Genomic DNA, 21,073 nt, shown 5'->3' with positions numbered 1-21,073 from the left:
GTCAAAGTCTGCTTTTCTGAAGTCCATGGTCCATATCCTGCTGTTCTCCTTTCTTCCTTTTGTAAGGATCCTGAACTCGACCATCTCATGGTCACTGCTGCCTAGGTTGCCACCCACTTCTACTTCCCCTACCAAATCTTCCCTGTTTGTGAACAGCAGGTCAAGAGAAGCACGGCCCCTAGTTGGTTGCTCCAACATTTGCACGAGGAACACTATCCAAAAACTATCCAAAAAACTTCCTGGATTGTTTGTGCTCTGCTGTATTGCTCTTCCAGCAGGTCAGGGTGATTGAAGTCCCCCACGAGAACCAGGTCCTGTGAACTGGAAACTTTACCTAGTTGACTGAAGAAAGCTTTATCTACCTCATCCTCCTGGTCTGATAGGGCTATATGACGTTTGATGCCATTAGACAAACAGTGTAAGAAGCTACAGCATTACCCAAATTATTTCTCCCAATTCATTCCTAAGACCTAGAAAACCACAATTTCTCCTATTTAGGCTGTTAGTGAGAAATTTATCATTGCACTTGTGAGAAATGTAGTATTGTGAACACCAAGACAACCCCCAAAACCACGAGATTTGCAAACCAATCTCTTTTGCACCCCCTTCCCAGATTTTAGATTCCTTTTATTTATCTTTTGATTTGACTCAGAAGGATGCACTTGGACACATTTTTAAGCTTCTCTATGTAACCATGAGGGCTAGAAACTAATTTTTTTTAAATGATAGCCAAGATTCTCATGTAATCATAATTACAGGAGTGAGTGCTTTTAGAAAGCCACAAATCATCAGATATTTGCAATAAAGTCGCAAAAGGTGGCAATATGGAAATGTATCTTGTTCAGACACTGAATTTTCTGTGTCTTATTTTAAACATTCATGCCTTGTACAGTAACTTAGGAGATACATTTACCTTTGAAGAAAAGTATGTTTTATGTAACGTTTTTGTGCGTGCAACTGTATGCAAGTCTCACAGCACAGTCATTTGTATATTTGGTTATTAACGTGTGAAAAGGTAGTTTTATTGACTTTCATAGTACATATTCCCATCAGAAACCAACAGCTGAAATTCCACAGTTTGGGACAAGTGGCTATTTTTATCCACAAAGACACAGATGTAGTTATAAAATAATCATACCCTGAAACAACTAAAACTTCAGAATTCCCAAAGTCTACCATGAATACTTGCATCACTGCAACATCATAAATTCTGTATTTTGTTGGACCACAGGGTTTTCCCTTATTTTGACTTTCCAGGGGAATCAATTCAGTGATAGTTCCACGGCACCACATTCCATTTTCTTTACTGTTGATAAAAATTCTTGCACCTAAATTTAAGATTAAAAAATCTGTTAGAATTTTAAACCAACTAAACCCATGACTTAAGTATCTTAGTTTAGAAGCTACTGTCATTACATTTTAGTACATCTCTCCATAGTTTACATCTTACCATGCAGCTACTGAATGAGTTCAGTGTGGCCAGGATTTCACCCATGATACATGGGGAGTAAACTTGTTCCCACTATACATTCAGTTCTTACACAACTGGGGGCAGGAGGCTTTGATTAAGAAGTGCTTGATATGAAACACAGAATCATAGATATATAGGACTGGAAGGAACCTTAATAGGTTATCTAGTCCAGACCCCTGCAATGAGGCAGGACTAAGTATTATCTTGACCATCCCTGACAGGTGTTTCTCTAACATGTTCTTAAAAACCTCAAAAGACTGAGATTCCATAACCTCCCTAAGTAATTTGTTCTAGTGCTTAATGTCTCTCACAGTTCGGAAGTTTTTCCTAATATCTACCTTGATGCTTGCTTACTGCAATTTAAGCACATTACTACTTGTCCTGTCCCACTTCTTCCTGAACTTTTGGTGGCCGCTTTGCCCACAATTGGAGGGTGTTTAACAACAAAGTGGGTACTAGAAATTACCCACTGTGGCTGCAGAATCGAGTTAAGGTTCAGATAAAACCCAATGAGTATACTGTTTTCTTTACAAAAATTCTACAGTTTTAAAAACCCAACCATTAGAATGTCTGGAAATTAACAATTAAGAGCTCCAATATATTCCTCACTTCCACATAATCCTTTGCTCAGTGACTGAACCAGACTTCACATCAGTCACCATACTTTGTTTTTGCAAATTTTAGGAAGCCAGCTATTAAAATACTGAATTGCTAGATTATAAAATCCCAGTTACTATTCAATTCCATTCTGGTTCTTATACTGCTCGCGTCACCATTCAATATAAGAACTTTCCTGAAGTGTATTAAGTAATGTAACTAACATCTATCACACATGGGCAAGGGATATGTCTAGTAATATGTTATTTTGACTTTAACCACCACAACAGTTCCAGTTAACCATAAGAAAGGTTGCTCCCATGAGAGTCTATGTTGGTTTGTGCACTAAAATGAACGAATTAAACCCATTTATTTTCAGTCAATATATTAAAAAATAAAGTTACACCAGTTAATGACTATATTTAGATGCTGAGAATCACCTAAATCCATAGCCAGGGACCTAAAAATGTCAGGATTTTCAAGTATGCAAAGCATTCAACTCATGCCCAAGTCAAAAGCTGTGGGTGCTCTAGACCTCTGAAGACCAGGCCACTTTCATTTAGGTGACACAATATGCATCTGAGTGCCTAACTTTATATAACAAATGTGAAAATTTGTTCTGTCTCTCACAGCTCAATAGTGACTCTCCAGAGAAACATTCACTCTAGAATGTATAGGATAATTTTACTTGCCAAACATTATATTATACTAACGAAGAATAAAAATTGTAAGACTGTAAACAGATATTGTAACATGGAATTTTAAATAAACTAAAGTATTTGAAAATTATTTGAGTTACCTAATTCCAAAATGTCTGAAGGACAAGGGTATGAATTCTTACTACTACAAAAGCGACTCAGCTTTTTTTCCAAAAAAATTGCTGTTTTCCTCTGTGAATATCTCCGAATATAGAAGTGGCATGGGTTTATTACGTGGCTGACAAAAACTAATTCTGGAGAACCTGTTCAGAAAACAGTATACATGAAACATTTACTGATATCCAACCGATATTCCACTAATGCACATAAAACATCCACACTTAGGTAAGTCTTATTGTGGTATTGCACACCGATCTATCACAATGACATTTTTCAGCAGTACAAGTTTTAAAGTTATCAGAAGATAGTCTACCACTCTTCCAGACTAACTACTATGATCACCCCCCTGATGATGGACTCTTTTAAACTGTGCTCTGAAGAAACATATCTGAGTTGGATTCTTCTACAAATAACAGCGATGAAAACAAATTACATATGTCTATAGATAGGGCTTGAAAGACTTACCTGACACCTATTAGCCTAAGGACTAAACCTACTACAAGCAGAGTGAAAAATAATTGTTCCACCATTCCCCCTTCTGTAAAATAATAGCTATATTATTATGTACAGTATTTCATTGTAATAGACTATCAAAAACTTAATACATTTAAAATAACTTACTCCTGTTTCCTCTTGCTTTTGCTATATCTTGTTTCCCTTCTTGGATCATAGTTAAGGATACGATTTGGTCACAGAGGTCATGGAAGTCACGAATTCCGTGACTTTCCGGGACTTCTGGGGACGGGTGACTGCCAAGCAGCTGATCGGGCCAGTCAGCCTATTAGAGCAGCAGGGCTGGAGCAGCTGCAAACCCTGGAAGCTCTGTTTTCTCCCCTCCCCCAGGGCATTTTTAGTGAGAGAGAGAAACAGGTTGTGGCTTCTGTGAATTTTTGTTTATTGCCCACCACCTGTCCCTGACTTTTACTAAAAATACCCATGACAGAATCTTAACTTTAATCATAATGAATTTTTTCCTGTCGTTTTCTGACTAGGTTTCCTCTTTTCACCCCTCTTTTACACCTTGGAGCCATTTCTCTTTCTTTCTCTACACTATTCTTTACTTTCCCCCTATATTTTCTATGCATTGGATTTCTTTATTACTAGTTATTACTCGTATTGTGCTAACACCTAGGGGCTCCAATCATGAACCAGGCCCCCACTGTGCTAGGTGCTGTATAAACACATACGAAGGTCCCTGGCTCCAAAGTGTTTACAATCAAAATTACTTCTTTCCTCAAAATCTCTTTCATATCAGTTCACACACATCCACGTCCATATGCTTGCTCAAGTTCAGCACATCATACAGAGAAATACCTGATTTTTTAAAAAGTCAAAAAAATAAGAGGACTGAGCTAAGTAGAGGGGCAACACTGACAAGAAGCCAAATACCCTACCAGTTACTGAGAAAGTGGAGGGCACTGGGACCCCTACCAATGTGATGCCCCTGAACACTGTTTGGTGCTCCATTTTGTGCAGCTTTCAGTTGGGTGATGTCTCATAAATATTAAGCCTTCTAACTAATAATTCTAGTGTCTTCCTAAATTTACTGCTGCTTCTAGCTTTGGCAAGCAGCCACTTAGTGAAGTTGATCTAACTCCTGTCACTTTCACTGTTGCCTACAGACTTCTAGTCAACTTTCACTCTGCTGCTGCTTGAGAAAGCTATGAACAGACGAAGCCCAAGAATCATACACAGAGTTAGAAAAAATGCATTGCATTAATTTACACTCTATTCACTTTTGAAAAATCCATTTGCCAGGAAAAGTTTCCTAATCATCTTGAGTAAGTGCTGTCAACCACTACATTTTCATTTTAAAAAGTTAACATTTCAAACTCTGCCTATACACGATTAAGCTTAAGTATAGTCCTTTCTGTAGGCTTCCAAAAAAACAGGATTACTTACCAGTAACTGTTGTTCTTCGAGATGTGTTGCTCATATCCATTCCATTATAGGTGTGTGCGCGCCTCGTACACAGATTCCCGGAACTTTTTTCCCTTAGCTAGCTCTGTAGGGTCGGCTCAGGCACCCCCTGGAGTACCGCGCTCATGCCGCAGTACATAGGGCACCGCCGACCCTGCAGCCACTCAGTCCCTTCTTTCTGCCGACTCCGACAGTGGGGACGAAGGGTGGGTGTGGAATGGATATGAGCAACACATCTCAAAGAACAACAGTTACTGGTAAGTAACCCTGTTTTCTCTCTTCGAGTGATCGCTCATATCCATTCCATTATAGGTGATTAAATAGCCATACCTTGGAGGTGGGTAGGAGTCAATGGTGAGTTGCTCTCATCAGCACGGCCCTGCCGAAGACCGCGTCCTCTCTTGCCTGCTGCGCTATGGCGTAGTGGGACGTGAAGGTGTGGACCGACGACCAGGCCGCTGCTCTGCACATGTCCTGCAGGGGCACTCTTCCCAGGAAGGCTACCGGTGAGGCCTGGGCTCCGGTTGAGTGCGCTGTCACAGCTCCTGGAAGTGGCACCTTCGCCCGCTCGTAATAGGTCCTGATGCAGGCGGTGATCCAGGTGGCGATGCGCTGGGTGGAGACAGGTGAGCCCTTCATCCGGTCCGCCACTGCCACGAACAGCTGTGTTGACTTCCGAAACGGCCTGGTCTGCTCGATGTAGTAGGCCAGGGCTCATCTGACATCCAGGGAGTGCCATCTCTGCTCCTCCTCCAAACCGTGCGGTTTAGGAAAAAACACAGGGAGGAAGATATCCTGGTTATAATGAAACAGACACCACCTGAGGCAGGAAAGCCAGGTGGGGTCTCAATCAGACCTTATCTTTGTAGAAGACCGTGTAGGGGGGCTCCGAGGTCAAAGCTCTTATCTCGGAGATCCTCCTAGCCGATGTAATGGCTACCAGGAAGGCTACCTTCCAAGAGAGAACAAGCAGCGGGCATGTGGCCATGGGCTCGAAGGGGGGTCCTGTCAACATGGAGAGGACCAGGTTTAGATCCCAGGGAGGCACCAGGTCACGGACCTGGGGATACAGCCTCTCCACCCCCTTGAGGAACCTGACAGACATGGGGTGGGAGAAAAGGGTATGCCCTTCCATCAGCTGGTGAAATGCCGAGATAGCTACCAGGTGCACCTTTAGGGAAGCCAGTGCTAAACCCTGGAGCTTCAGGTGGAGCAGGTACTCCAAGATCGCCTGTATGGGTGAACCGGACGATGGGATACCCCGGGACTCCACCCAACAGGTAAAACGCTTCCACCTGGTCCGGTACACAACCTGAGTGGAAGTTTTCCTGCTGCCCAGCAGAATCTGCGTCGAGCAGGCCCTCTCTCCCTCCGTCAGCCACAGAGTCTCCATGCCGTCAGGTGGAGGGAGTCCAAGTCCGGGTGCAGCAGGCGACCCTGGTCCTGTGAGAGCAGGTCGTAACGCCTCGGGAGCGGGAGTGGCGTGTCAATGGACAGGTCAAGCAGCATAGTGTACCAGTGCTGCCGCAGCCAGGCTGGTGCAATCAGTATCATGTCCGCCCTGTCCCTCTTTATTTTCAACAGGACCCTGGGCAGGAGCGGAATGGGGGGAAACGCATATTGAAGGGTCCCTTTCCAGTCTATGAGTAACACGTCGGAGAGGGAGCCCGGCTCGCAACCCCAGAGCGAGCAGAACCTCAGGCACTTCCTGTTCCAGGACGATGCGAACAGGTCCAGTTGGGGAACCCCCCCACTTTCAGAAGATTGAAGCCACCACCTCCGGGTGTAGTGACCAGTCATAGCGGGGTAAGAACGACCTGCTGAGGCAGTCCGCCTCGTCGTTCCTGACCCCCAGGAGGTGAGAGGCAGATACGTGAAAATTGTGCCTCACCGCCAAGTCCCAAAGAAGAGTAGCCTCCTGGCAAAGAGCCGAGGAGCACGCACCCCTGTCTGTTTATATAAAACATGGCTGCCGTGTTGTCTGTAAGGACCTGGACCATCCTGCCCTTCAGGAACCTGATGAAGACCTTGCAGGCCAAACGGACTGCCCTGAGCTCTCTGACATTTATATGGAGAGCCCTCTCGTCTAGTGACCATAGCCCCTGGGTGCTCAGGTCCTTGCTGATGTGGGCCCCCCAACCCTCGTCTGAGGCGTCCGTTATCAGGGTCACTGAGGGGGCCAAGTGTCTGAAGGGGACGCCCCTCAGAACCTTCCCGGGGTCCCTCCACCAGTGCAGGGAGGACAGTACCTGGGCAGGAACTGTGACCACCTTGTTCAGCCGGTGTCTGGCCGGTGCATAGACTGAAGCCAACCACCCTTGGAGAGGCCTGAGCTTGAGGCGAGCCAGCCTCACCACATAAGTACACACCACCATGTGTCCCAACAGCTGAAGGCAGTGCCTGGCTGTCGTCATGGGTGACTTGTGTAGACCGTTGATTATGGCGGTCATTGTTTCGAACCGAGTCTGAGGGAGGAAAGCTCTGGCCTAGGTGGCATCCAATGTGGCCCCTATGAACTCTATGCACTGCACCGGGATAAGAGTGGACTTCTGCTCGTTTATGAGCAGCCCCAGTCTGGTGTATGTGGCGCGGGTAAGAGCCAGGCTGTTCCTCACATGGGCCCTGGACTTGCCCCGGATCAGCCAGTCGTCCAGATAAGGGAATATCTGGACCCCTCTGTGGCGCAGATGGGCCGCTACCACTGCCATGCATTTTGTAAACACCCTTGGCGCAGACGAAAGGTCAAAAGGTAGGGCTGCAAACTGGTAGTGACATCCAGCTACCATAAACCTTAAGAACTTTCTGTGACCTGGAAGGATAGTGATATGAAAATACGCGTCCTTCCGGTCGAGGGCAGCATACCAGTCCCTTGGATCTAGGGCAGGAATAATGGATGCTAGGGAAACCATATGAAACCTGGTGCGCCTGACAAACTTGTTCAGACGTCTGAGGTCCAGAATTGGCCTCAGGCCCCCCTTGGCCTTGGGGATTAGGAAATACCGTGAGTAGAAACCCCTTCCTCGTTCCTGTGGAGGAACCTCCTCTACCACACCAAGCGTGAGGAGGGAGTTGACCTCCTGTATGAGGAGTTGGTCATCAGAGGGGTCCCTGAAGAGGGACTGGGTAGGGGAAGAGTTGGGGGGGGGGGGGACGCCATAAGTTGTAAGGCATAGCCCCTGAGGACTATGTCAAGGACCCATTGGTCCATGGTAATGGCTTCCCATTCAGCGTAGTAAGGCCGAAGCCTGTGGGCAAATAACTTGCAGCGATCCAGTGGGAACGGAGGAGTGCCACCCTTGTGCACCCCGTCAAAATCTTTTATTGGCAGTATTGCCCTTGCTTGGGCCTTGCTGAGACCCTGTGGAGGACCCTTGATGGTCACGGCGACTGGGCACCCGGTACCGCTCCTGACCCCTCCTAGGCTGAGCGGGTCTGGGAGACAGCCTTGGTGGAGGCTGCGGTTGCCTCTGGGCCTGAGGGCGGGCCTGGCACCTCAAGGCCTGGGGGGTGTATAGCCCTAGGGACCTCAGAGTGGCTCGTGAGTCCTTTAGGGCATGGAACTTTTCGTCCGTCCTCTCAGAGAAGAGGCCAGTGTAATCAAAGGGGAGGTCCTGTATAGACTGTTGGACCTCCTGGGACAAGCCGGAAGCTTGTAGCCAAGAGCAGCGGCGCATGACGATGGCCAAAGCGATCACCCTGCTAGCAGCATCCGCTGCTTCACTAGCCGACTGAAGTGCCGCCTTAGCCACCGTCAGCCCCTCCTGCGACACCGTAGTGAAGTCTGCGGCCTGGTCCGGGGGCAACCCCGAGGAGAACCTCTTCAGAGAGGACCAGAGGTTCAAATTGTACTTCCCCAGGAGGGCCTGATGGTTTGCGACCCTCAGCTGTAGGGCCGCAGTGGAATACATCTTCCGCCCGAAAAGGTCCAGCTTTTTGCTGTCCTTGTCCTTCGGGGTGTTGCCCTGGCCCCCCTGGTGATCCCGCTGGTTCACTGCATCCACTACGAGCGAACCTGGGGCGGGGTGCTTATAAAGGAACTCAAACCTCTCCTTAGGTATATAGTATTTGCACTCAGCGCCTTTCGAAGTGGGGGCCACTGAGGAGGGGGTTTGCCAGAAGATCTTGGCTATCTTTATCACCCTCTCATGAACAGGAAGGGCCAGTCGTGATGGGCCTGCTGTCTCAGAAACCCCGAAGAGGGGGTCCTCCTCCTCCGACAGTTCTTTAATTTCCAGACCGAGATTGTCCGCCACTCTCCTCAGGAGGTCCTGGTGGGCCCGGAAGTCAAAGAGGGGGGCCTTATGGTCTCTGGCCGCCGCCTAATCCGGATAGGAGGAGGAGGATTGGGGAAGGGCCCCTGTAGAAGGTCCTTCCTCTGGGTCAGACCCCTCCTCCGACGGGTGGCCCTCCTGTGGACTGGTCAGTGGGGGTACTGGTTGGGCCACTGAGGAGTGGACCGAGGCGGTCCCTTGACCCATCTGTGTTCCCCAGGGCCTCCAATATGGCCATTGCCAGGGGCCTTGGAGCCATGTAGATGCAGGCGTAGGAACCTGCTGGGTCATTTCCAGGTGCCCCCCTTGGATCCCGAGCCACTTGACCTGTGCTTATGGGCCCTAGAAGGGGAGCGGCTCCGGGACGATGATGACCTCCGGTGCCGGCGTCTGTGGTGCTGATGAGGAGAGGACCTACTGGAGGAGCTGTAGCTGGAACGATCCCTCCGCCTGGAAGACTTACGGCAACACTTCCAGATCTAGAACGGGAGCGGTGACGCCTGTGTCATCGCGACGCTGATCTGGAGCGCGACATGTCACACGGTGCCGGGGCGCTCGGTGCCGGGGCAGGCAGCGTTGGGGATCAATGTCGAGCTGGGCTCCGCACCGGGGTACCGGAGCCCAAGCTAAGGTCCCCGCTCGAGGCGGAACTGTAATGCCTTCGCCTCGAGCGTTTGTCCCTCAACCGCCCTCGGTGCTGCGGTACCGGGGAGCTCAACGACCCAGAGTCAGAGCTAGGAGGGGAGCCCGCACTCTCGACTCTCCTTAACCGTCTGGGGGGAGACCTCGACTACCATCTCTTCCACCCACCGGGGCATCCCAACACGGGTTTACCCCGAGATACCGGTCCCGGAACCCTCGGCCGAGGGGGGGACGGAGGCGTAGGCAGGCCCATGAGGGCGCGTGCCGCAGCGAAAGCCTCCAGTGTCAACGGCCCTTGCAGAGGCGCTCCCCCACCCCCAGGAGTTGGGGGAGGCTCTCTGCGAGGAGATGCTGGTGCCGGAGTACTCTCCATGGCACGTGGCTGGGGCATCTCCTGTTGTACCCCCTGCTTTCCTGGCAGCAGGGGGAATCCATGTGTGTGGCCTCCCGCCGCTGCTGCTTCTTCGGTGCCGACAGCGGTGCCGGTCGAGTGCTCTGCACCGACGAGACACTCCGTGCCGCTGGAGAACATGACGGCTTGGAGTCTGGGCGGAGCACGGACTCCATAAGGATCGCCTTCAGTCTTGAGTCCCTCTCCTTCTGGGTCCTTGGCTTGAAGGACCTACAGATCCTACATTTCTCCTTTCTATGTTGCTCCCCGAGGCATCGGAGGCAACGGTCGTGAGGGTCACTCACGGGGAAGGATTTTGCACACACGGTGCAGGCTTTAAAGCCGGTGAAGCCAGGCATGGCTCAGCTCTAGCCCCTAAGGGCACTTATCTCTACAACTTAACTACTTACTAATCACTAAGAAAAACAATGAACAAGAACTCGAATAACAAAGCTATAGTACTAAGGGATGCTACTTGCAATATGCAAGAGGCAGATGTTCCAGCAACCGTCACAGGCGGAAAGAAGGAACTGAGGGGCCGCAGGGTCGGCAGCGCCTTATGTACCGCAGCATGAGCGCAGTACTCCAGGGGGTGCCTGAGCCGACCCTACGGAGCTAGCTAAGGGAAAAAAGTTCCGGGAATCTGTGCACGGGGTGCACACACACCTATAATGGAATGGATATGAGCAATCACTCAAAGACAGAACCACAATTTAAGTAAAACCAAGACAGAACTGACTTTTGTTTGTGACACAGGTTTGAAAGTGATTTGCCTTTTAAGTACATTGTTAATTTATAAAATATTATTTTGTACACACACTACATTCGAATTTTTAGTCTGAAAGATTATGAACTAGAATGGGCAAAGATTCTAATGTTGGGAAAGAACAGCGGTCCTGATCATCCTCTTCTCTCAGATTGCCTGCTTAAAACTGTACAAAATCATTATTCAGACTTCAGAGAATGAGATTTTAGGAAAATGAAAACACCATCCCACCCCCTAAAAATCACGATCTCATTTTCCCAACAGTAGGATCTTTCTTGATTCCAGTTTGTCAACAAACATCTGGTTAAACAGGACATACATGTTAAACCCATCAAGTAAAGAGTTTACTAGAGGAGAGACACTTACCTGCTCTTTGTCCAAAAGGTATCAACTTTTTCTGGGAAATATTTTTCCTATGTGTATCTTTAAGATATTCTGTGGAACATGCTTTTAAAAAAAAGTGTAATGTAATTAGATATAACTGATGGAGACAGTGATATAATTACTAGCTATGAATGCACTAGTCTGAATGTGCAAGGATACCGTAGAACACCACAGATCAGAAGACTGGTTAGAGAAACTTTTTGTCAAAGCTGCTATACGTCTTGAAAATGCTATTTTAGACACTTGTATTTATTATGAAGTTTACACCACATAGATTTGGTATTATATATCAATGCTTTGGAGCAGTGGTTTTCAACTTATTTACCATATGTGGTCCACAATGTGTTATGTGGGCTGCATCCAATACTACCTGTATGGCTCTGAGGATGTCACATAGGCCACAGCTGTGTGTTGATTGAGCCACAGGCAGCCTGTGGGCCTTGGGTTGAGAACCACTGCTCTGGAGTCACACGGTTCCCACATACAACCTCCATCACCCCCTTGTTATACATTATTTCTCACATAATTATTCTCCAACTAAGCTCTTTGGACACAAGACACTTTGCTGCTGGGTCCATGAGATTGCAGTTTGATTCTAAAGTCATGGCACATGCCTCTTTTTTTTGGTAAAGAATAGCTTACCAACATCTTCCAATATCAAACTTATTTAATAAATAAAGGCATATGTAATTGTTTAGTGATGACAATTACTCCGATGTGTCTCAGCGTAAACAGTATCCTGTCTCTGATTTTAGGAAGACAAGCAGTTGTGAGTTAATAGGCATGAACACCTGATCAAAGGAAGGGATTGCAATCCCCTTCCCATAAGAGGTTGTAAACAAAATGGATGCAATCAATGTGAGAACAGGAACAGTTAAAATACTTAGAAGGTGCAAAGGTTTATTATATTGTGGTAACAGCTGAAGTGAAATATGCTGCAGGATTTCCAAAATATCTAATATTTATAAGAACAATCAAAGAAGAAAACAGATTGTCTTTTCCATATTTTCCTGTTCAGCATTAGAGTAGGGAAACTTGAGAGCAGGCAAGAGGAAGTATAAGAATTTGAAAATAACTAGACAGCTTTAGGAGTTGTGCCAAAGTAGGAAAATCTATTCTACGCATTTTAGTGCGGAACAGTCACATAAATCTGGAACCAGCAGCAGGAGACTTTCAACAAGCCAACATGTGGTTCACATAGGAAAAGACTGGCACCTACCCATACTGTAATTGTTGTTCTTCGAGATTTGGGTGCAGAAGTGTATTCCACTCAAGTGTGTGTGCACACCCAGTGTAGCGAATGACTTTGTCTTGCAGAACCAGTAGGAGAGGTGTTCGTGCCCTCTGGCCCATATCCCTCCCTCATGGCAATTTAAGGGCAGCAACACCCTCATTCCCCTCAGTTCCATCTCATCGAAGGTCAATATTTGAGACTCCGATGCAGAGAGGATGGAGGGTTATGGAATACATATCTGCAGCCACATCTCAAAGAACAGTTATAGTATAGGTAGGTAACGTTTTTCTTTGAGTGGTTGCAGATGTGTATTCTACTCAGTTGACTCAAAAGCCATAGGAGGTAGGGTTTGGAATCTACTTAAATAATGACTGCAGAACTGCCTTCCCATAGTTTGCATCTGATCTAGACTCAGCCATAATAGCATAGTTCTTGGTAGAAGCATGTAGAGAAGATCCAGTAGCAGCCCTGCAAATGTCCAATATTGAAACATCTCCGAGGAATGCAAGTGATGTTGCTTGGGCTCTCCGCAAATGCCCCCAAAGCCTCTGTGGAGAAGTGAAGTGAGTTTATCCATAAGTGTCATAATCCGTAAGTGTCATAATGCAGAAAGTTATCCAACTGGAATAGTCTGCGGAGAGACCACCCAACCCTCCATACAATCCACACAGGAAACAAAGTCGAGGTAATGAAACAAAATGGTTTAGTCCTCACCAAATAAAACACCAAGCATCCTCTCACATCCAACGTATGAAGACGCTGCTCATCTATGGTTGAATGCATTTTAAGACTACAGGTAAGTATATTACTTGGTTACAGTGGTTTAGCAGGTCTACATTCAACAAAAATTTTGGATGCAGCCTTACGGTCAACTGTCTTTGAAAATTGCATATATGGGGGCTCTGCCATTAAGGCCTGCAGCTCACTTATTCTCCTTGCAAAATGTTATAGCAAAGAGAATGGCCTTCTTTTGGCTCAGAAGAGACAGAACCGGTTGACTGGGGCTCAAACAGAGATCCCATAAGGATAGCCAGAACAATGTTAAAGTCCCACAAAGGAACCATCTCTTTCACTAGTGGAAAAAGATGAATGATTCCTTTTAGAAATTTTATGACCAAAGAGTTCAAGGAAATTGACTTCCCTTAGATTGGAGGATGAAACAATGAGAACGGTGCTAAGTGCATCCTCAATGAGCTGAGAGATAGACCAGAGGACTAAAGGTATAACAGGTACTTCAAAATGTCCTGAATGAGAGTTAACATTGATGAAACTCCACAGATCAGTCAACAAATAAACTGTTTCCACTTGGATAAACAGGCAGCCCTACTGGAGAGCTTTCTACTATTAAGTAGTACTTGCTGAATAGTTTCTGAATGCCATTCCTCCTCTTCCTCATGTAGCCTCCATGGCTTGCGGTGCAGGCTGTTCACAGAGCTGGATGACAAATCTGACCAAGATTATGAGTCAGTAGGTTGGGATGCAGAGGAAGAGATATGGAAGGTCAAACAGAAACCGAGGAGGTCAGAAAACCAACATTCTCTTGGCCAAGCTGGTATAATGAGAATTATTTTGGCATGATCCAGCTTCAGTTTGAGAAAGAGCTGAGGAATGAGGTGGGATTGGGAAGAAAGCACATCTCAGCGCTGATACCCAATTCCGATGGAAGGTTAAGGAGTCTGGATTGAGACCCATTTAAGGGCAAAATTGATGGCACTTCTTGTTGTCTTTTGTTGCAAAGAGGTTGATAGCCAGAATGCCCCATTCTGCAAACATGGACCTCAGCACACTGGTCTTGAGATACCACTTGTAATTTTGGGAGAAATTCTTGTTGAAATGGTTGGCCAAGTGATTATGGATCCTGTTAAGTGAGTAGCTGTGAGAGTGATATTCTTCTTGATGCAGAAATGCCAAAACTTTGTCTCCTGACAAACCTGGTTGGAGTAGGCTCCTCCCTGATTGTTCACATAATATATTATGGTGTTGGTGTCCATGAATATATGAAACACTGTGATCCTGACATGTGCCCAAAAGGCTCTGTATGCACTGTAAACGGCTCGATGCTCTAGGATGTTGATATGAAGGGAAGATTCCTGTCCACTTTGAACCTTTGATATCCCCAGATGTGTGCCCAACCATATGGAGGCATCAATAACTATGGTCTTGACCAGAGGACTATGGGCAAAGGGAACAACTTCACAAACGTTGAACTGATCCGGCCACCACTCTAGGGACGCCAGGATAGGCAGAGGTACTCACAGTAGACTATTCAAGGATGACAATTTGGGAGATATGCCAATGTCAACCAGCCTGGAAGAGACAAAGGCGCAATCTTGCATGGTGGACCACATAAGTGCATGCAGTCTTATTACCTAACAATTTCAGGCATACACAGGTCATAGTTGAAGGATGAGAATGTAGGGACAGACAGATGACGAAGTAATTAAAATTGCTTGTTTGGCAGAAACACTCTCAAACTCGCAGTCTAGTAGGGTCCCAAAGCACTTGATTTTTTTGAGTTGGTAATTAATGTTGATTTTCCCTTATTTAAAATCAGGTCCAGACAATCAAAAAAGACAAAACGTGAATTGGATGCAACAAAGGACTTGTTCTCTAAACTTGTCCCTCACTAACCAATCATCCTGGTATGGAACGACACAAATTCCTCTTCTTCGGAGATATGCTGTCACTATAGTCATGCATTTGGTAAACATGCATAGAGCCGAAGAGAAGCCACAAGGAAGTACTGTGAACGGACAATGCTGACATGCCACACAAATCTCGGAAACTCCAGTGGCTCGGGAAAATCACCACCTGAAAGCAAGTGTCCTAAAGATCAAGGGCTGCAAGCTAATCATGATTCAAAGTGAGGAGAATAGTAGTCAGGGTAACCATGCAGAATCTCCATGCAGTGTTGAGACTGCAGAGAGCAAGGACAGGTCTCACCTCATCCTTGGACTTGGGGGTTCAGGAAATACCAAGAGTAGAATCCCTTCCCCTGATTCTGCAGGGGAACTTCCTCTATAGTTGCCAAAGACACAGCGTGTGAAACTGTTGAAGCAGTGCCTTATGAGGAAAGTCCCTGAAAAGGGAGAGGGCAGAAGGGTGGGATGGGGTAATGGACAGAAATTGGATGGCGTAACTCAGTCCCACAGTGCTTCAGACCCAATGTGTCCATCATTTCTCAAGCACCGCAGGAACGAGACAAGCCTGTCCCCAAACTGCAGAGATAGGGTCAGGAACTACACAACTGGAAAGCTGCTCTAAATATGCAAGTCAAAATGACAACATGCTCAAAGCTGGCAGAGGATGGGCTGGCTGGTTAATACTGGGCCCAGAAGACCCTTCCTCTGTGACTTATGTCCTTTCCTGCAGAAGTCTTGCTGCCTAGCGTGGCAGGATGACTGTAGGAAGCATCGCTGCAGATGGTATTGCTGCTGTTGCTGATGACTGACATGACATCTATTTATGACTAGGATATAAACTCCCAGTGAACACAATCTAGCAAGGAAGTCCTTAAAAGAATGTAGTGTTTTGTCAGTTTTCTCAGAAAATAAACCCCATTCATCAAAGATAATTCCTCTATGCTCTGTTGGACCTCAGGGTCTATGCCGGAGTTCCACAGCCATGAGGCTCTTTGCAGTTACAATTCAGGCCACAATACTGGGAGAAGCATCTGCCACGCCCAGTGCCCACTGCAATGGTGTCTTGGCCACCAGATGGTCTTCCAACAGACCACGATTAAACTTTTCTCTGGAGGCTTCTGACAAACTGCCAGTAAATCTGGACATAGCTTCCCAATTAAAGTCATATTTAGACAACAGTGCCTGCTGATTCACAATGTACATTTATAACAAGGTTGAATAATTTTTTTTCTCCCCATCAAATCTAGCCTCATACACTCTGTCCTTAAGCATTGACTTGTATCTCCCTTGCCATAATCTGCCATTTGCTGCCACTATACCTACAGAATTAGGGACTAGATATATATGTAGAAGCAATAAAAACCCTGCATAGGGACATAATATTGTTTATCAGTGCACTTTGCAGTGAATAGTAAAAAAGCTGGGGTATGTCACAAAGTTTTTGTTGATTTAATATGCACTTCTTAGAGGCAGAGTTACTCTCGTTGGGACTAATGACTGGAGGATGTCCACCAACATATGGATACTCTCCTGAACAAACTCAGCCTGAAAGTCCAAGGCTGTAGCCATCCATCTCTCAAGAGATCCTGTAAGACCTAAAATTCTTAGGCACAGAAGGGGAATATGGCACCACAGACTCATCCAGTGAAGAGGAAGGGAGCAGGGCAAGCACAGTTCAGGTTGAGCCATTTGAGAGAGAGCAAACTCAATCTCTTTCTGCAATGTAGGTGGCTCAAGAGAGGACACTACGGACAGGATTGTCAACCTTGTCTTGAACTGAACTGAGGACCAGGACCTTGCCTAACAAGGAACATCCCAAAGAGTCCAAGGAGGCCACAGAGGACAAGGATAGGGCACTCGTGGTCAGTGCGCACCAAGGAAAGAGCCCCCATGCCTACTGCGGGAGTGGCGCCAATCTTTGTACCAATGGTGATCTACAGGAGCTCTTGAAAACTTTTGTGAGCTGTATTCAAAAGAAAAGGTGAGGGAGATGTTGTCTTTGATCTCTCAGAACCCTAGAAGTCGTCTGATGGCAATGCAAGATCCATCCAAGATGAAGCAAGCAAATGACCAGCCTAATCCAAAAGCCAAAATGCAGGACACATTGGTAGAGAGGATGGTAGAGTAGTAGACACCTTGAATGCTAAAAGGGGCATCACACTCCCAGTCGGCACCAGAACAAATGTGGATACCAAAGCCAAGCCTGGTACTGATCCTGCAGATGTGATCTGTACCAAAGTCATCACTGGTGCCAAAGACAACATCTGTTATAACAAGCCCCTCAGTACTGAGGAGGTAGTAGATCTCAAGTCTGTATCCTGAGCATTGGGCTGTGCAGACAAAGGTGCTAATGACAGAGGTAACGCTGCAACTAGAATAAGTAGCAAAAAGGACATAGTAGAAGCTGCCCCGGCAGCTGAATGGCCCTGAATTACTGGAGAATGAGGACTAGAGAGGCAGAGCAGGTCGATGCTGCCAGGTATGCTAATGGGACAGAGACAGTCAGTGCTGACACCAACATTGTCATTACCAAACTCAACGGGCATTTCACAGATGGTACCGGAATTGATGATACAGTGTCTAAATCAGCGGTTCTCAACCGGTGGTATGCGTACCACCGGTGGTACTTACCGGAAGGCTGGGTGGTACGCGCGCCGCTAAATCCGCCGCCGCCGGAAGGGCCCTCCCACCCGCCCATGTGAAACCCTGCCGCCGAAAATGGGGAAACAGCGGAAGGGTTTCGGCGGCGGGTATTGTTTCCGCCGCAAAACCCCGCCGCAAATCCCTCCCGCCGCCACCGCAAGTCCCCTCCCTTTTTCTTCCCGAGTGGTACTCGGGTCGGGTACAGTCGGGGCAAGTACCACTTGACCCGACTGTACCTGGCCCGAGTGGTATTTGGGGAAAAAAAGGTTGAGAACCGCTGGTCTAAATAATGTTGATTCAATACCAGAGGTGGTTAAATGGCCCACTTTATCCTGGGTGCCCAAGCAACCCTGCTGCCAGTCTGCACTCCTCTAAGAGGAGGACTCTCTCAGAGCCCTGGAATGGTTCTGGTCTGTCTTCTCTGACCTTTTCTTCAGAGGATCAAAAGAAGAAGAACAATTGCTCTTCCTCTAAGAGAGATATTAGACTTGGGGCCTCGCACAACATCTCATGCCAGCTCAGAAGATCTCTCTAGGACCAGATCTGTGGAGGTCCCCAGCGCTGAACCAGCTCTCATGACATGCTCCATAAGGTGCAAGTATCTCACCACCTGCATTGGCTTCTTGAACAACTTACAGATATTATAAAAAGGTGCTCTATACCCATCCCCCAGGCACAATAAGCATTGAGTGTAGGGATCACTATTAGGGATAGACACCCCATATGACTGGCAGTGTTTAAAACTAGGTGAAGGCATCCCAATCTACTTAACTACTAACTAAACCTAATGGTACTACTATAACTAATTGATTACTAACGATATATACAGCAAAATCCCAGAGCACCGAAGTATAGAAAGCATGCAGTGAAGTACCACTCAGAAAGCTCCAATTCAAGCCACGGGCACTGAAAAGCAACTGAGGAGTGTTGGCAGTGGTACTGCCCTTGAATAACCATGGGAGGAGCTATAGACCAGATGGCTCAAGCACCATCCCTACAAGCACTGCTAGGCAAAGTTCTCAGACTTTGCTGGGCAGAAGATTCGCACACTTAAGTTGAATACACACCTGCAACCACTTGATGAATTAGAGATAACCAATAACCAATATAAGTCTCTCAGGCTAAAGCAAGACACTGGCCTGAATGAAGGCCCAGGCTGACCTGTGGAGAAAAGGCCAGGAGGATGAACCTCTGGAAGCTACTGACCCAGACTCTGAAGGAGATGACTCAAGAAATCAATGGAAACCATGCAGGCAAAGAACCCATACTGGTCAGAACCATGAAGGGAAAAATTCCAGCTATAGAAAAAGCAACAACAACAAAAATGAAGCACAGGGAGTGATAAAAGGTCTGAAGGGGACTAGTTTTGATAAACACACTAGTTTTAAAAAGGTATTATATTTATATGTTCAAATTAACAATTAAGTAACTCACTTTCCTGGTCATCTTCCATGATTTCTTCTATTATGACATCAGGGCCGGACACCATTTGGGGTAAAGTCGGAACACTTTTTTGAGAGGGTGTTGTAATTAATTTGTAAAGCTGAACACTTTTCACTTCTGGATACACATCAAGTTCTTTCTGTATGAAACTCTCTGCTTCGTTACCTCTGACAAGTGATGTAAATGTATTCTTTTCTACCGACAAATAAGTGTCACAGTCCGATACGTCTCCCTGATTACTGACCATAAGAACGCTTTGTCCATCTCCAGGGCAACATCTATTTGGAAAAATATATGAACTTATTCAGGTTTCATTTCACAGAAGGGTACCAATAAAGCAGAATTTCTATTTTAAACTATCACGATTCCATGAAAAAAAACCCAGGACTTACTCTCAATAACCAAAATTACAAATAACAAAATAATAACAAAAACAAAAAGCAATCTTCCAAAAGTTCAAGATACCCTTAACATCCATTAAAGGTTCAAAACAACTTGAAGCAACAAAGCAACAATTTTCTCAAGCCAAAAACAGGAAGGAAATCCCCCTCATGCCAATCACTGATCCCAAACAAATCCCCAATATGCTCAACACAGCCCTCAACTCTCCCCTTCTTCCCCTTCAAAATTAAAGAAAGATAGACTTTATATTGCAGTACGCCCCCAATATCAATAGTTCTTCAGACTGGAATGGATCCTAAAACTTCTACCCCTTGCAGAAGATCCTTGCTATCCTCAAAATAGTAAGTCATACTTATTTTTTCCATTGTTGAATCTAGCAATGAAGAGTTGATGTTCACAAAAACATTCTTTCCTAAAATGCTCAGAATCCTAGTAATAAACAGGCTTGGAAAGATTCTAATTTTATGGATAAATGTGGTAAAGGTCCATTTCACACCACTCACAAACCTATGAAAATATATTTCCATTGATAATAATTTAAATTTACAATGCTGCTTGAGAACTTATTGGGAGTTTTATTTAAGGATATTTACTTTGTATATTTTGACATGTGATTTTGTCAATTTGTGTTTTGACTTTTTGAATCTCAGTATCTACTGTTAAACTGTCTGACTCATCTCATTTTCTGAAACCCCATATAATTTCCTGTAACTGAAAATTTAAGTTGAAAAAAATCTTTAAAAAATTGCTTAAAAATAAGTACTGATATTGCCTGTCAAAATTATAAATAAATAAAAATCTAAAACACATTAAACATGTGGAAGAAAAGTATTAGATCATTTAGTCCAACTCTACATCAGTAAAAGATTTTTCCTAGAACATATACTTGAGAGGTCTGCCCAATCTACTTATAAATAGTTCAGAAATGGGATTGCTATCATTTTCCTTAAGAGATTATTCTTCATCTTGCCTTGTCTCCACTAGGAATTTGTCCGAATTCCTGTATTCAATGGCCAGCCTCCCCCCGCCCCAATATAACTGCACCAGCATAAACTCGAAGCACAGAAAAGGGAAGCCACATTTTACACATAAGCAGCTTCACTTCTGCTTAAAACCAAGGTAAGTTTCACCTATGCAAATTGTAGTTTTCTTGGTTTATACTGGTGTTTGCACTAGTGAGGTATCGGCTGACTGGAACAGTGACAAAATTCCCAACATAAGGCCTGGGCTACACTGGCAACGGAGATCGATGTAACATCACTTATGTCGAACTCCTAAAGTATGCGTCTATACTGGCATGTTAGTTCCGTCGATTCAAAGAGCAGTAAAAGTCGACCTAATAAAACCTCCTCCGCAAGTAGTAGAGTGCGTAATTCAAATTTCATGGGTCGAATTTCATGTGTCAGTGTAGACAGAGCGTAACGTAAGTTGATGTTACTGGCCTCCGGG

The 21,073-nt window shown here is 45.8% G+C and overlaps 1 protein-coding gene across 1 annotated transcript in view; it reads right to left on the bottom strand.

Annotated features, from left to right (window-relative positions):
* RNF17 (ring finger protein 17) overlaps nt 1-21,073 on the bottom strand; it is a 231,571-nt gene that overhangs the window by 157,453 nt on the left and 53,045 nt on the right. The window contains exons 13-16 of the mRNA XM_067562728.1: nt 19,214-19,500; nt 11,243-11,323; nt 2,868-3,029; nt 1,139-1,328 (exon numbers count right to left, since the gene is read on the bottom strand). Of these exons, the coding sequence (XP_067418829.1) occupies nt 1,139-1,328; nt 2,868-3,029; nt 11,243-11,323; nt 19,214-19,500 (720 nt within the window). The remainder of the gene's footprint in view (nt 1-1,138; nt 1,329-2,867; nt 3,030-11,242; nt 11,324-19,213; nt 19,501-21,073) is intronic.

The sequence above is a fragment of the Emydura macquarii genome, unplaced genomic scaffold, assembly GCF_026122565.2.
Source record: "Emydura macquarii macquarii isolate MOO-44397 ecotype Brisbane River unplaced genomic scaffold, CSIRO-AGI_Emac_v2 contig_2473, whole genome shotgun sequence".
NCBI lineage: Eukaryota > Metazoa > Chordata > Testudines > Chelidae > Emydura > Emydura macquarii.
The sequence above is the reverse complement of the archived record's forward strand: the minus strand, read 5'-3'. Positions and strand labels throughout refer to the sequence as shown.